Source organism: Primulina eburnea, chromosome 9 (genome assembly GCF_022965805.1).
Source record: "Primulina eburnea isolate SZY01 chromosome 9, ASM2296580v1, whole genome shotgun sequence".
Taxonomy (NCBI): Eukaryota; Viridiplantae; Streptophyta; class Magnoliopsida; order Lamiales; family Gesneriaceae; genus Primulina; species Primulina eburnea.
In genome coordinates this window covers 33,575,325-33,590,830 of record NC_133109.1, presented here as the reverse complement: position 1 = coordinate 33,590,830, position 15,506 = coordinate 33,575,325, and the positions used below count along the sequence as shown (strand labels likewise).

Below are 15,506 nucleotides of genomic sequence, written 5' to 3'. Positions count from 1 at the left end.
AGTCGGATTGAATAAAAATAAATTATTTATAAATATTAATGTCATACAAAATTTCTTTCTCCCATTTAGAATACAAATATTTTCAGATTCTTTAAGTGTCAATAGAGATATGTGATTGAGAGAATACATATTTTTTTAATCAATTAATAATATATGATGCTAAATACATATTACTAAAAATATATTATCTATTATTAATCTATTAAGTATATGACTTTCATTTGTGAGCTTACTATTATATTATTTTTTTGTTTTACAATTTGTCATGTTAATGGTGTTATTTAATTCATTTTTTATCTTAGTTTAATAAGATCATTAATAGTGTATTTAACTCAATCAAACTAATTATTATTTTAATTTACTTTAAATTTAATTTTAGTTACTTAAATTTATACATTGCCGTCAAATAATAACAGGAAGACAAAGGGAAATGAGTCGGATTGAATAAAAATAAATTATTTATAAATATTAATGTCATACAAAATTTCTTTCTCTCATTTCGAATAAAAATATTTTCAGACTCTTTAAGTGTCAATAGAGATATGTGATTGAGAGAAATATTTGTCTTTAAGTGATTTCAAACACTGTTTTTAAGTTATTTAGTCAATTTTTTTATAAATGCTGCTAAATAAATATTACTAAATAATATGCTCCATTTGATCATTTTGTGTTCTTGCAATGAGAGAGTTTTTTTTTTTTTACTCTAGCGTTAACATGTTTGATTGTTATATGTCTTTTGTATTGATACTGTAATTGTTTATGTGATTTGTTTGTTTGCAGAAAGAAAAGAGAAAACAAAATCAAATATCCAACAAAAACGGTTATTTTTCAATTTTTTATTGTTGAGATATTTTGTTAATTTTTAAACACATAATGCATGTTTTCTGTTTGCTTAGATTACTTAGTTTGGAGTGACTTAGAAAATATTAAAAAGATTGAAATATTTCTTCGTTTTTAGCTTATGTCTCAGAATATCAAGAGATAACATTTTTTTTATTCATTGGGGCAAATGTATTTTCAAACTTCTGTCTATAAATCAATATTTAAATTTTTTACGACATTATTATATTCTCTAATCAATTTTTTTTACTTAAATTGATAGAAGGCATTTTAATTTGAGTTTTTATGTTCTTGCTTATATTATTTTTGTAATATTATTTATCATGAAAATAATAGGTGAACTACAAAATTTGGTAGGTCTAAGAGTCCTCTGGTGAACGACAAATATGGATAAATTATTAAAATATATAATATCCAGTTATTATACTTCAATTTTTTTGTTATTGTACTAAATAAATTATTTTTAAACTTTGAGTTATCATTTTTTTTCTTATCGAGGTTGTTTGTATTATGATTTTTTTATTCGTTTTGGTTAGTATTGTTGGTGGTAATTGATTTTTCTGATATTATATGACGTGTCTTGTTGTTTATATAAAAATAAGTATGAGAGTACATCAATCAAAGCCACATATTTTGGGTCTTCGGTTCTTCGAAGAGAATAGTAAATGGTTTCTGTGAATTATATAATTTCTTGGTTTTTCATACATATAGTCTACGAAATGCGTCAAATTTTGAACAAGAAAGTTTTGACAAACATAGTTGATGAAAAAAAAGACATGTTAAATAAAAAAAATAATGTTGTGTATTACTATGTTGGGTGCGATAATTGTCCCCGCTTGGTAGAGCGGTCGAACCGTGGTGCTTGAGCTGCTGCGCGGTTTAAAAGATTTGAGTTGCACAATTACTACTCGCTATAGCTTTTGGTAAAACGACAAGCGCTCGGTCTTACAATTGGTATTAGAGCCAAGGTCACGGGTTCGATTCCCATTGATTGCAAGGAGTGCAATTATTGAGAGGAAGATTGTTGGATGCAAGAATTGTCCCTTCTTGCTTGAGCGGCCGAACTGTAGTGTTTGAGCTGCTGCGCGATTTAAAAGATTTGAGTTGCACCATTACTAGCTATAGCTTTTGGTAAAGCGGCAAGCGTTCGGTCCTACATACGATGTCCTAATTTCTGTATGATATAATTCAAGCACATTTTTTTTATAGATATTTGAAATTAGGTCTAATTAAGTAACATGAAACATATACATATATATTAAATCATATTTAAAGCAAAATGTTAAGATCAATAATGATTCAAATTTAAATTTCAACGAAACATAATGAAGAAGGAATTGAAGAATTGTATGTGTACGTTAAGTGTTATATAATGATCATGTTGCTACTTCATGGTTGTGCGACATATGAATGTTATATAAAATGTCAATATTTCTCAATAAAATAGTTTTTTCAAAAAGAAAAAATTCTTCATTTAGAAAAAGAAATTCATGAAAAACAAATTGTGCATAATTCTCATTCTATTTATAATGATATGAGAACAATTCTAAAACTTTGTTGACACAATATAACAGATCAATTCTGTGCATTTTATTGAGACATTGAGTCAGTTTCACTTTATTTTCTCCAATATTATCTCGATATATTTCGAGGTGATACGAGATTGTTTTTGTCTCTTTTTTTAGTCAAAGTGTCTAACTAGCTAATTCATAACATATATGATGGTAGCATAGAAAACTCCTCGTCAAATAAATTCACTTAGCAAAATATTGAAATTCAAATAAAATTCTACAATATTTCATCAAATTAATTTTGACTATCATAAAATGCTCATCAAATCTAAATGATTATATTATTAGATGAGATATTGAATAAGACAAATACTTTGACATATATTTGAATGATATCTCATATGCATATCTTAATTGCATTATTCGTATCTCTTCTCAAGCTTTTTAAAATACAATAATTAATTTTGTATATCGTTCCACAAGATATAAAATATTATAAAACAAAATATAAACTCGATAGAAGAAAATTTATTTTGTTTCAATGAATAATATAATAGTATGTTCTAAACACAACAAATGAGATTGAAACTATATCATCCTCATGACATGATGCTTGCAATCATTATTTCAAAGCTTCCAAAAAATGACGATTAAGATGATTTTCTTGAATTGTGTCAAATTAAATGAGGATACAATTCTAAGATATAGCCATTTGAAGAGATTTCAAGTGTTTTTCTCACACTGATTGAGAAATAGTTGTTAAAAATTTATTAACCTTACAGCTATATGTTGATAATATTGATACTAAATATATAAAAATGATATCACAAATATCACAATATTTGAAGAAGGTGCAACACCATTCATTGGTTATGTTGTTGAAGAATATATAGGTTATAAATACTTTTAGTCACAAGTGAAAACTTATCACGAGTAAAAGCATTTTTTTCTTAGGAGTTATAGTTAATGATTGTCAAAAGCTGAAAAATAATTTAACAACAAAAAAATAGTCGGAAAAATAAGATTATCAAATAAAAACAATATAGAAAATCGAAAAAATGTCGTGATAAAGAAGCAAACTACGAGCATGTCAGATCCCGGATAAGGATTGTAAATAACATAATAGATGTTAAAGACGATCAGATACTTGTTGAGCATATCAAAATAGTTATATGTATATTATAACAAACTACGACAAAGAGCTGTTGAGTTGTCAAAATCAACCAATAAGCATATTGGAAAGTGTATCAAGTGGATAAGATACTTACTCTGATTTATATACCGTCTATGGTCATGATTTTTTATTTTTTATGGCTTAGTTTGTTTCAGTTGATAAATGTTATTAACCATGTTTTAATTCATTTAAATATTATTAAAATTTCGTACATATATTTTCAGTAGTTTAGTTTTTTACGTGCAACGCACGTGCATTTTTCTAGTATATAAAAAAATCTTATTCATGAAGATCTTCCAAGATTTCAGTATCTTATTTTTCATTGATCATGATGTTTTTTAAGAAGAAAAACTGTAAAATATTTTCAAATTGTCATATTTGCCAAATAGATTCTATATAGTTTTAAAAGAAATTTATTTATGTCTTTTGACAATTGTTTTAAATATAGCATGCACATAAATAGGTAATCTTTTACGAAATTATAATAAATGTTACTTTTGCAAATAATGACCCTTCACTTGTCCTTTTTCAATTATTTGCCGTATAAATCAAATTTTCATAGAAAAATACATATCAATTATCAATAATGTCCCTTCATTTGGCCTTTTCCAATTATTTGCCCTATAAATCAAATTTTCATAGAATAATATACACATCAAAACCAAGTTACCATTTTGTCACAGAACTTTTGTATTCACTCTATATCTCGATTTATATATTATTTTTTTTATATTTTTATTACCTCAATTGTTACAAACGAAATCCTTTTTCCCTTGAAATATGGTCATGATCAACAAGAAGAGGCAAAATAAGCATGCGAGCATCATGAAAAAAGTAAAACACTTTTATATGGACAACATGTGTAATTGCTCTAGATTAGATAATGGTGGCATCATAAATTGTACTATTCCTCAAACATCTACAAAGACGAAACCGGAATCACTTTGTCATGACGATCAAGATCTCCAGGAGCTCATTTGACGGGCTGTTTCTTCTAAACAAGGTGGTGGCACGAGGGTGGAAGTCGATTCCGGAGGAAATTTAGTGTGGAAGAACTCGGGGGCGGACGGGAGGAGTTACGGTGCCGGGGTGGGAAGAATGGGGAGGATCAAGGAAATAGATGTTAACACAAGAAGCTTGAGCAATCATAAAAAGTCAAGTATCAAATGTTTGAATTAGGTTTAATTCTTGATATTGTCTGATCAATGTTAAATGGTCCTATTTAGTCGATGTTGCAATTTCAGATAATCCATTTTAATAATAGATATATATAAAAAAAAAAACTTGGTGTATTTTTTTATTATTTTCATAAATTTTAAATTTTTTTTAAAAAAATGATATATAATCAATGATTGGTGGTAGGATATGAGTGGCGAGACTTCAAGCTTCTCCACTGTTGCGAGAATGGAAAACACTGGCAAGCTCAACTACCACGAGTCAAAATTCACTGACCAAAGCGGGATCCAACAAACGATTTTAGTACCCGTTGTTCAGGATCTGGCCCGGCTGAAATCCCTTCCCCGACAATTCATCCAACGCCTCGCCACCAAAAACGCGACCAGCACTTTCACTCCTGCTGTAATAGACATGGCCGGGCTCCGGGACGGTCCTGATTCCTCTTCTCGAGCTGAAGAGATTGAAAAACTGGGGCGAGAAGCCCGAGATTGGGGCTTGTTCTTGATAGGAAATCATGGGTTGGTTCTGAGCGAGGTGGAACAGTCGGTGAGGGGTTTCTTCGAGCTGCCGTTTGAGGAGAAGAAGCGGAGTGTGGGAACGTACATGAGCGTCGATAACTTGGGTTACGGCCGGAGTTTTGTGAAATCGGAGGATCAGGTGTTGGATTGGATCGATCGGTTGGCCATGAAAGTTGCTCCCAAAGCTGCCACCGACGGGTTGGCTGTCTGGCCCATCAAACCGCCAAATTTCAGGTATCTGAAATTTTGAGACATTTACAGAAAGTAAATTCATGCAAATTTTGAAAAGACACTGTAATATTGTCAATTGCAGATGGGCCATGGAGAAATACGCCGACGGTGCTCGGAAAATACTCGACGAGCTGCTGCAAGCGCTGGCCGAAGCATTATCGGTCGATAAACGAGCCTTTTCCCAATACTTCGATCAAGAATCAACTGAAATCAATGTTAGAATCAACTACTACCCACCAAGCCCCGATCCTACCTCAACATTGGGCATAACTGCGCATAGCGATGCAAGTGCACTAACTCTCCTAACCCAATTTGAATCCTCGAATGGTCTCCAGATATTCAAAGATGATCAATGGTTTACAGTGCATTGGCCGTGCAACACTTTGCTAGTAACTGTTGGAGATTTGATGGAAATAATGAGCGATGGCATTCTGAAAAGCCCGTGGCATCGGGCAGCCACGCAGTCGGAGGTGGACCGGTTTTCTGTTGCGTTGTTCTATACTCCGCCACCCGGAGTCGAGATTGTCCCTGTGCAAGATGGGATGCATGCTCGTGGTGGGTACAAGAAAGTTGTGGTGAAGGAATATATAGAAAATTCCTATAGAGTTAGTCCCGCACCTTGTAAACGAGCCATCATGTTTGCCAAAGAAACTAATAATAATCCAGTTTGATATGTTTGCTAAAGAAACTAATAATAATCCAGTTTGATTTGGTCTTTTTTTATGCCAATCTTAGGATCCATGCGTCGGAAAAAAAATTGGATACTGCCCGTCCCGTCTCATTGCTAAAGAAACTAATATAATAAGAATTTTTTATTGCATTGGAAATCAATGGCAGACTCGTCGGTTCGACACAGGCCCGATCAGTCGACTGTTGCAATTTTTTTCCCGATTTTTCTCCTAAATATCCCCTTGCCGCCTTCATTTTTTTCGCATAATTTTTATAATGTTTTCATGTTAGAATGTTTCCGTTCATGTAAATGTTAGCGTTATCTATAATAGTGTGATAATACTGTAAAAATAATTTTTAAATAATAATTTTTATTTTATTGAATAAACAATCATGGATAACGTCTCTTATATTGTTACAATAATAAGATAGTATCGTAGAGTTAATATTGAAATATTAATTTTTTATTCAATTTAATAATTTGGTCATAAAAAACAGGACAAATAAAAGTATACATAATTAAATTTTTGAACATAAGTAAAAATTACTTATAATTAGAAAAAATACACATACATACAAAATTTATAAGCATTTTTTTAAAAATACATATAATTAAAAAAATTACAAATAATTAACTGAATCATTTGTCGATTTTTTTTTCTATTTTCATATGATATTAACGTTGAACGTTATTTCGGTTTGGACCGTTAATATTTTTCTCGCGATCAAATTTGCTTCATTTTTTAGTTTTTTGATCCCTCAACCTCATTTCTCATTTGTTCTATATATTTTGCTCAACTTTTGAAAAATATTTTACTCATGAATTAATCTTCCTCATTTTCATAGAATTATGTTTCTCATTCTTTTATTTCTTTGAGCAAATCCACGACCTCAAGAGCTTTCGATCCTTTCTCCTATCATGGCTTTTTTGAATGTCTTCCTTCACATTGGTCTAAGAGTGAGTCTTATGTGAGACCGTCTCACGGATCATAATCTGTGAGACGGGTCAACCCTACTCATATTCACAATAAAAAGTAATATTCTTAGCATAAAAAGTAATATTTTTTCATTGGTGACCCAAATAAGATATCCGTTTCACAAATACAACCCGTGAGACCGTCTCATACAAATTTTTGTCTTGGTCTAATAGTTTTGCTCAATTCTTGCACATCGTCTCTTTCCTCGGTAGTAAATGTATCGGAGAGCGGAGAAATTAGATAGAGATGAATCACCATCAATATTCTTCAGTTTCTTTGCAGCATTCATCGAAACCCCATTAAATTTTTTAGATGACTGTATCTTCTATTTGGTTGCTCTTTCAACAATAACCAAGCTTCCTGATCGAAACATTGATCATCATAATCTTATTCGAACATTTTTTGAGCTTGAAAATACTAATATATATATATATATATCTTATTAAGAATTTACTAAATTTCAATTAAAATAAGTATTTCAGAATCAATATATTCATCTCAAGTGACAATCTACTTTAGTTGAATGTTTATAGTTCACTTATTTTATTTTGGAAAACGAACATTCGTTTCGCAACATCTGTAAAATGTTGCATGATGTCCCATGTACGTACGTTTCATATATTTAGTAACTCATGGTTATATTCCTTCCAGACCAATCCACAGAAAACTAGCTGCTTAATCATTGCCAAGTACCGAATTGGTGAAAGCAATGCATGGAAGATTTCATCCTAACTTATGGGGCACTGTCCCCATGAAAAGATCAAAGGTCCAGATTTATACAAACGTACATGAGGTCCACCAATTTCTTTAAAATCAATAGCCCAGATCTTGTGGAGACACTACCCCACAGATAGTGTCGAACCTTCCACAATGCACCATGCTTTTGTGAGGCTTTTTATCTTCTGTCTCTGTTATGCCTTCACCCATCTTCAATAACTATATTCTTCACTTTATTTTTTTGTTTAAGAGGAGATACTTCAATAACTATAATTGTCTATGTTAAGTAGGACAATCGAAACATGATGCTTGAGATGTTGTATAATTTAAAAGATTTGAGTTGCACAGTTAACATGAAATGTATTTTTTGGTAAAACGACAATCGCTCCCTTCTACAATATTTATTTTATTTTTAAATAATAAAAATGTCAAAAAAGCATGACCAATTGTATTTCAAACGCGTGCAACTACAATTTAGGACAAAGGGTTTTATAGCTTATTTTTTGTAAAGTAGATGAGATTAATTTTTTAAAAGAAGTTTTGTGTTATGTAATAATTTAACAAGAAGATTTAATGCTATTAGCCCAATAAAATTATAATACGGACTCTAAACCGTATCATCTCGATTCTGATACATATAATTAATTTCACGTGTTAAATTTTTTTTCTTCCTGCTTCAAGGTCATCTTTAATTTCTCATCTTGCAAATTTAGTCATCGTGAAGTTGCTTATATTAGTATAAGTGTTTTCAGAACCGAAACTAATCGGTTCAATCGAAAACTGATCACTGATCCGATCTAGACCACAGCTGAAAACATTATTAATGGCCAAATTGGTCAAGAGTCGTACCAATCATGAACTGATAGAATCGGTTCACCTTTATTTTATTTTATTTTTTAGGAGATATTTTTTTGAATTTAATTACTTTTCATATTTAAAATGTAAAAATTTATTTTTCTGTTATATTTATACATGATCATTTAGATTTTGAAATTTGTTAAAAATATTATTTTAACAGTAGTAGAGTTCATTTTATTTATTATGTTTTGTTTAATATATATATATAATAGTAATAATAATATTTGATCATATGTATTATTGGTTAGATTTTAAATTTCGATAAATATATTTTTTTAAAAATTTTATACTGATTTAATCTCTTTAAAATTTAAAAGTATTATTATTATATTATATTATATTATTATTTTAAGTAATATAACAGTAAACAGTTTGGTTCGATTCTTCATTTCATAGGTTGAATTGATCGACCGATTAAATCATCATTTTAAAATTGATTAGTTAAATTATCATCCAGTTATTAAAATATCTATTAGTATATATTTTAATTTTTCATTGAATAGGTCTCTTGTGAGACCGTATCAAGAATTTTTATATGTGAGACGAGTCAATCATACCGATATTCATAATAAAATGTAATACTCTTATCATAAAAAGTAATGCTTTTTATCGATGACACAAATAAGAGATCCGTCTCACAAAATACAATCCGTGAGACCGTCTCACACAAATTTTTACCATAATATTATACATCTCGGTTTACTAGATTAATCTTATTAAAAAAACTATAAATTATTTCAAAATGATTTTAATAACGTATAAAAAATGATTTCAATAAAATCTCCAAAAATAGGTTTTTAATACAGTACAAATACCGTTAGGTACATATTATGGTTGTGCCAAGGAATTGGTATACGTAGGTAGCAGAGAAGGGGGATGAACAATGAAGGGGGGCGAGTCAATTCCAAGTTCAGATCTTTAAATCAAATTAGCATTGTTTAGGTTTCAGGTACTCTACATCACTTATCTCGTTAAATTCCTGATTTCCTGATCGCGGTTTAGAGAATTTTGCTCTCTGCATTCTATGATCAGGGTTAGGGTTTCGGTTTCCACGTCGTGTTATTAATTACTATTCTCTTGAAATTTTGATCCAATCTAGGATAATTTTGTCAAATTTGCTTAATTATCCGTAAAAGAACTCTGATCAGTTAGCTCTCTGTGGAACTTTTTTGGGGAAGTACGATCTGGAGTTTTTGAACAAAATGAAATGAAATTTGATTAAAGAACAGTGACGTTGAATTTGGCGTCTTTACCTTTGATTTCATCTTGATAATGATAGGAGACTGGAGTAATTCATGGCCTTTTGAGTTTTAGCTAGAATATGATTTATCAGCTGAATTTCTGAGCATCTGTTCTCTTCCTAAAAATTGTGGATGGGAGCACCAAAGCAAAAGTGGACTCCTGAAGAAGAAGCAGCTCTTAAAGCTGGAGTCCTTAAGCATGGGCCTGGGAAATGGCGGACGATCCTTAAGGATCCACAATTCAGTGGAGTTTTGTGTCTGCGATCTAATGTTGATCTCAAGGTAGATATTTTCTTTTGGTTTTATAGCATTTTTCGTTATCGTGATGGTATTTCGATGTGTAGATGCTGAAAAGTTCACATGCTTATGTTTTTATAATGTCGACAAATTAATGTTTGATAGGACAAATGGCGGAATATTAGCGTCATGGCTAACGGATGGGGTTCCAGGGAGAGGGCTAGGTTAGCATTAAAGAGGACACAACCGGCCCATAAACGTGGAGAGAGCTCGACGGCTCTTTCGACCATTAGTCAAAGTGATGAGGAAACTGTTGATCCAAGCCCTCTTGCCGCTTCTGGTGGTCCTTCACCAACTGATGGTCCAAAGAGAGCTATAATGAGGTTAGTTATTTACTGTTAAAGTTTCACAGCTTTTGAACTTGTATTTTCCGAATTGATCCAGCTGAACAAGTTGTGTATTGTCCAATTTTCACATATCCGTCTCATTTTAAAGTTGTACCATGGCATGCAGCACTTCCTGCGACCCGAAGTAAATAAAACAAGTTTACAAATAATTATTATATGTATTCGGAGACAAAGAGTAGAAACAAGTTCATGGATGAATTAGATAGCATTTCGATTTGCTTCTTGGAGCAGCTCTAGGTTATTTACTCATTCTACATGACTTTGAAGTAATGCTTGGGTTTTAACATGCAAGTTTTTTCATATGCCGAACTGCATGGTCTCATAGATTGATTCAATATTCTCACATTTTTATTTTGAGTTCAATACTTAAATAAAAAACCAAAAGAGGATAAGGAAGTTATTTATCAGTATCTTGGGACTATTTTGCTGGTACGGCTAATAATGAATAATGAATTACTAGGATGCTTATTTTCTTTACTTTGTTATTATAGGCTGGACAATCTCATAATTGAGGCCATACACAGACTGAAGGAGCATGGGGGTTCTAACAAGACAACCATAGCTGCATACATAGAGGTGCTTATCTACTCAAGTCTATTAAATGAACTGAAACTTATTCATTATACGGGGTTAAAAAAAGTAGTATGTCTCTGTTTATTGGCTTGAAAGAGTTCCACTTTGGATAATGTATGTTCTAGAACGTCACAATGCCTTTCCCATGTACTCCACCTACACAAGAAATGCATTATGGTTACTTACAATATTGTTCTACTCCAACTATACCTTATGATAACACTTGTTTCTTCCCCAAACAAGTATGAAATGGTAGACAGTAGATAATTGTTGAAGTACCGCACAAATTCATGAAAACCATTTCAAGGAACCTCTGTTTTTTTTTTGGGGTTCTTTTTTCTTTTATGAATGGTTCATAAATTAATTTTTCATGAATTCTTAAACCGATACTGCTCTTAAGAGCCTGTTATTGCGTTAGGTGTGTAATTGCTCTTTGGAAGATGTTGTCCATAAGGAAACATAGGTGACAACTTTAAGCACATTCCCTCGTGTCGAGAATGGCATCTTCTTTGTCCTAAGTCTAAATAGTCATCTATACTTGAAGAGAACAATGACAAGAAAGAATATTAGAAATACAGACTACACGTCTTTTTCTCTTGCCTTTTGATACATTTGATGCGCAAAGCAATTTGTTTTTTGCACTGACGGGTTTGATTTCATAATCTCTCACAGGCAACAAACGCCCATGTCAGAAATCCAACAATATTTTGAGTTTTATCGATCGTAGAATATTTTGTTTCTGAAGAGTGTGAACAAACGCCCATGTGCCATTTGTCAGAAATCAAACAATATTTTGAGTTTTATCGATCATAGAATATTTTGTTTCTGAAGAGGATACACTATTTGTCTTAGTGATGATTTCATTTGAGAATATTTCTCTTGTGCATTTAAGTTGGCATGTTGATCAAAACAGGGTGAATCAGTCTTGTAAGTGTTGGCTCTAAGTTGCTGCATTTTTAAATTGGATACTTTGGGGACGGGCATTTATCCGTATTTGTATTACATTCTTGATAGCAGTGGAACACTTACACTGACATGATTTATATTTTAACATTAGGATAATCAAAGACCCGTGATAATCAAACATCTGCTGTCTTCTTATCGCAAACCAAGGATTAGCACACTTCTTTTGGGTATTTCATGCCCACATGTTCAACATAGAAATAATGTACTTTGACTAAATCAAATTTAGTAGTAGCTATCTTCTTCTGATCTTGACCGTTTCTGTAGGATCAATACTGGGCACCCCCAAACTTCAAGAGGATATTGTCAGCAAAACTGAGGCATTTGGCTACGACTGGAAAACTTATTAAGGTACTATTGGATTTTAATTTCTAAATATCTTGATTATTGATTGCTTCTTCAATTTGAAAGACAGTGAAAATAGAAGGTTTAACTTGCTTAAACGCTAATTTGATGGATTTGAAGTTGTGGTTACTTGACTTGAGTTATTGAAGTCTGTGTTTTGCAGATGAAACGTAAGTACAGAATAGCTGCAACGTCCAAATTATCTGAAAGAAAAAAGAATCCATCAGTCTCCCTTCGTGAAGGAAGACAAAAGATATCTCGAAGAATTGACTGCGATGATGCAAGTGAAAAATCTCAGATTGATTTAGAGTTAACCAAGATGAGGCGCATGACTCCAGAAGAAGCTGCAGCAGCTGCAGCTCAGGCAGTTGCTGAAGCAGAAGCTGCAATGGCTGAAGCTGAAATTGCTGCACAAGAGGCTGAGGCAGCTGAAGCTGATGCTGAAGCAGCTCAGGCTTTTGCAGATGCGGCGCTGAAGATGCTGAAAGAGAGAAACACCCCTCAAATGGTAAATCTTTTTAGCATTCTTCTATTCGTCTTTATCATCATGGAAACTTCAATAGATTCCTTGCTGTAAGTTTCATTTAATTGAAAATGATGATCATGAGAAACATAGAAAAGAATATAGTGTAGGCCGTGAACATGAGGTTTACGTTCTAGATTGAGGATGCAATCAAAGGTATCCAACTTAAATTTTAGGTGATCGGTCCTAAGTTTATTTCTCACCATATCCTTAATTTGGTAGTTGGGTTTGTTCTAATTGCCAGTTTGTTTAGTTGAACCACCGTGCAGATAATGTACTCTCTATTTCTGCCTGAACTTATTTTGTTGTTTGCAGAATGTACAGATGATTCATGCTTGAGGAAGTTCAATAGTTTGGGAGTCAAAAATTCCGACTGACTGAACCTGGGTTTTTTCCTTCAGCGAACTTGGTGCTCCACGACTGTAAATACGACAAAGTATTTCTGATAAAATTCCGGAATCCACGAGCAATTGTGGAACTTTCTTCTTGTTAAATTTTTTCCAAGGCTGTGCCTGGTTTATTGTAGAGTTTTTCCATGTATTCTTAACATCTTTTGTTATGAATGGGAAATACTTTTCACTTTGAAAATTTGTGGGTAATAAATGAAAATCTAATTACACAATCAACGTGATTAACAGACATTTTATGCATTTAAATTTAAAACAGAACAGCATTTTCATTTATTGGTATGTTCTAAAATTAAACATTTTTTCATAAGATTGACATCACAGTACTCTCCGACGACTCGACGCACCAAATGGATATCAAATCATCATTCAAATTCGACTCTGTGCTCAAAATGGGTCGTTTGAGTATAATACATTTAATAATACCACTACATTTGAATATATAATATATTCTACACAAACAAAATAAAAAAAATTTATAAATCCCATTTTAAAAATATAATACTTGTTTAAATTTATATGGATTCCCATCCCAGTCAGACTCGTTCGCCGTTTGTCACATATTGCTGAATTTTATTTTATTTGGCAATTCACTTTTCATTCTAAGCTAAATAAATAAAATGTGTTGTTTATTAAGTTTTCGGGTGATATTTATGGCTCACGTTGTAATATGGCTTAGCGATTTATTAATAAATATACTAATATATTTCCATCTTGCATAAGGGCATTTGGTCTAGTGGTATGATTCTCGCTTCGGGTGCGAGAGGTCCCGAGTTCGATTCTCGGAATGCCCCCGCCAATTTTATCTTTCACTGACCTCGGTGCACTTTTTCTGTATATATACAAGATCATAAAAAAAAGATTTCAGCTTTTAAATTTTCGGAATAATTTTTTTTAAAAAAATATACCAATCTATTTCTAACTCGACGATGATTATTTGATTATTACATTTATCAGTCAATTTTCAGACATACATATCCATTCTGGTAATTGGTGTCACCTGTCTGTAACAATTTTATCCAAGCTTTGACCATAAATACGCAAAATATAAAAGGAAAATAAAAGTGCTCACATATAATCAAGCAAATTTTCACGAATTTACTTACTGTTTGATGCGGATATTGGCTTTGAATACACAGAGAATTCTTAATTGCCTTGGAGCAAGGTATTATATATCGTATCATACATGGAATTATTATTATTATTTGTCCCATGAAATAATCAATACACAGACTTAATTTTTTACAACTTTTTCTCAGTATTTTGAACTCGACGAGTCTCCCACTCCTCTTTGGTGAAAGGTTGTAGTGAAACGCTATCGACAATTGCCTGCTGTGTTACTGATCTGTGGGATCAAGATTTTCAAGAACCGGAAAATAGAGCTCACAGGAGGCATCATCTCTGACATTGACACCACCCTTAAGCATGGACCAGCAGCCCGCCTCGGTCATGACGGCATCGTCGTCCTGATCGGCATTCTTTATCGCCGCGGCTACTTACCTGTATCCAAGCTACAAAATATATAATCGAGTTCAAGTTTTCATATAAATGTTCCTTCGGAAATCTTTCCTGAGGTATATAATTTTCTATATTTTATAATCTGACAATTATGAGATTTCAATAATCTGTTGCTATTTATGATGGATTACTTAGTGATACATTAAATATGTGTCCCATGAAAAAAAAAAAAATACATTCAGTACCCAAATTATGAAATCATTAATTTTTGTCCATTTTCTAGATTTAAAGAAGAAGAACTACTCTTCGATTTGTAAACATTTTAATGAGTAAGTATATTGTGAAATTGTTTCACACGTCTTTATTCATGACACGAGTCAACCATACACATATTTACAATAAAAGTAATATTTATTTGTATAAAAAGTAATATTTTTCATGGATGGTCCAAATAGAAGATATGTCTAACAAAATTAACTCATGAGATCATCTTACAAGAATTTTTGTGATAATTTTCATTGTACCAAAATGTATGAGAGTGAATGTATTAATTTATTTTGCTCCAAAAAATCTTTCCTAAATGTACAAATAATTATAGGAGACTACCATCTCGTGTACTTTTCTAAATAATATATTCTCAAGTATACTTGCACAAAGTTTGATTAAATAATATGTGGACAA

At 31.9% G+C, this 15,506-nt stretch overlaps 2 protein-coding genes and 1 non-coding gene across 6 annotated transcripts; all 3 read left to right on the top strand.

Annotated features, from left to right (window-relative positions):
- Nucleotides 1-4,875: 4,875 nt before the first annotated feature.
- Nucleotides 4,876-6,173, top strand: LOC140841898 (flavonol synthase/flavanone 3-hydroxylase-like). 2 transcript variants are annotated; one of them, XM_073209626.1, is made up of 2 exons: nt 4,876-5,453; nt 5,533-6,173. In XM_073209626.1, exons 1-2 carry the CDS (start codon nt 4,891-4,893, stop codon nt 6,119-6,121), a joined length of 1,152 nt encoding a protein of 383 aa, XP_073065727.1. In that variant the 5' UTR covers nt 4,876-4,890; the 3' UTR covers nt 6,122-6,173. The 2 variants fall into 2 exon arrangements, with proteins under 2 accessions (XP_073065727.1, XP_073065726.1); XM_073209625.1 differs by having other exon boundaries at nt 5,509-6,173.
- Nucleotides 6,174-9,477: 3,304 nt separating this feature from the next.
- Nucleotides 9,478-13,582, top strand: LOC140841897 (telomere repeat-binding factor 1-like). 3 transcript variants are annotated; one of them, XM_073209622.1, is made up of 7 exons: nt 9,478-9,620; nt 9,951-10,194; nt 10,315-10,532; nt 11,048-11,132; nt 12,360-12,443; nt 12,601-12,945; nt 13,276-13,582. In XM_073209622.1, exons 2-7 carry the CDS (start codon nt 10,045-10,047, stop codon nt 13,297-13,299), a joined length of 906 nt encoding a protein of 301 aa, XP_073065723.1. In that variant the 5' UTR covers nt 9,478-9,620; nt 9,951-10,044; the 3' UTR covers nt 13,300-13,582. The 3 variants fall into 3 exon arrangements, with proteins under 3 accessions (XP_073065723.1, XP_073065724.1, XP_073065725.1); XM_073209624.1 differs by having other exon boundaries at nt 9,479-9,620; nt 9,986-10,194; XM_073209623.1 differs by having other exon boundaries at nt 9,478-10,194.
- Nucleotides 13,583-14,089: 507 nt separating this feature from the next.
- Nucleotides 14,090-14,161, top strand: TRNAP-CGG (transfer RNA proline (anticodon CGG)). The gene has a single exon. It is a non-coding gene; the product is annotated as a tRNA-Pro (tRNA).
- Nucleotides 14,162-15,506: the final 1,345 nt, after the last annotated feature.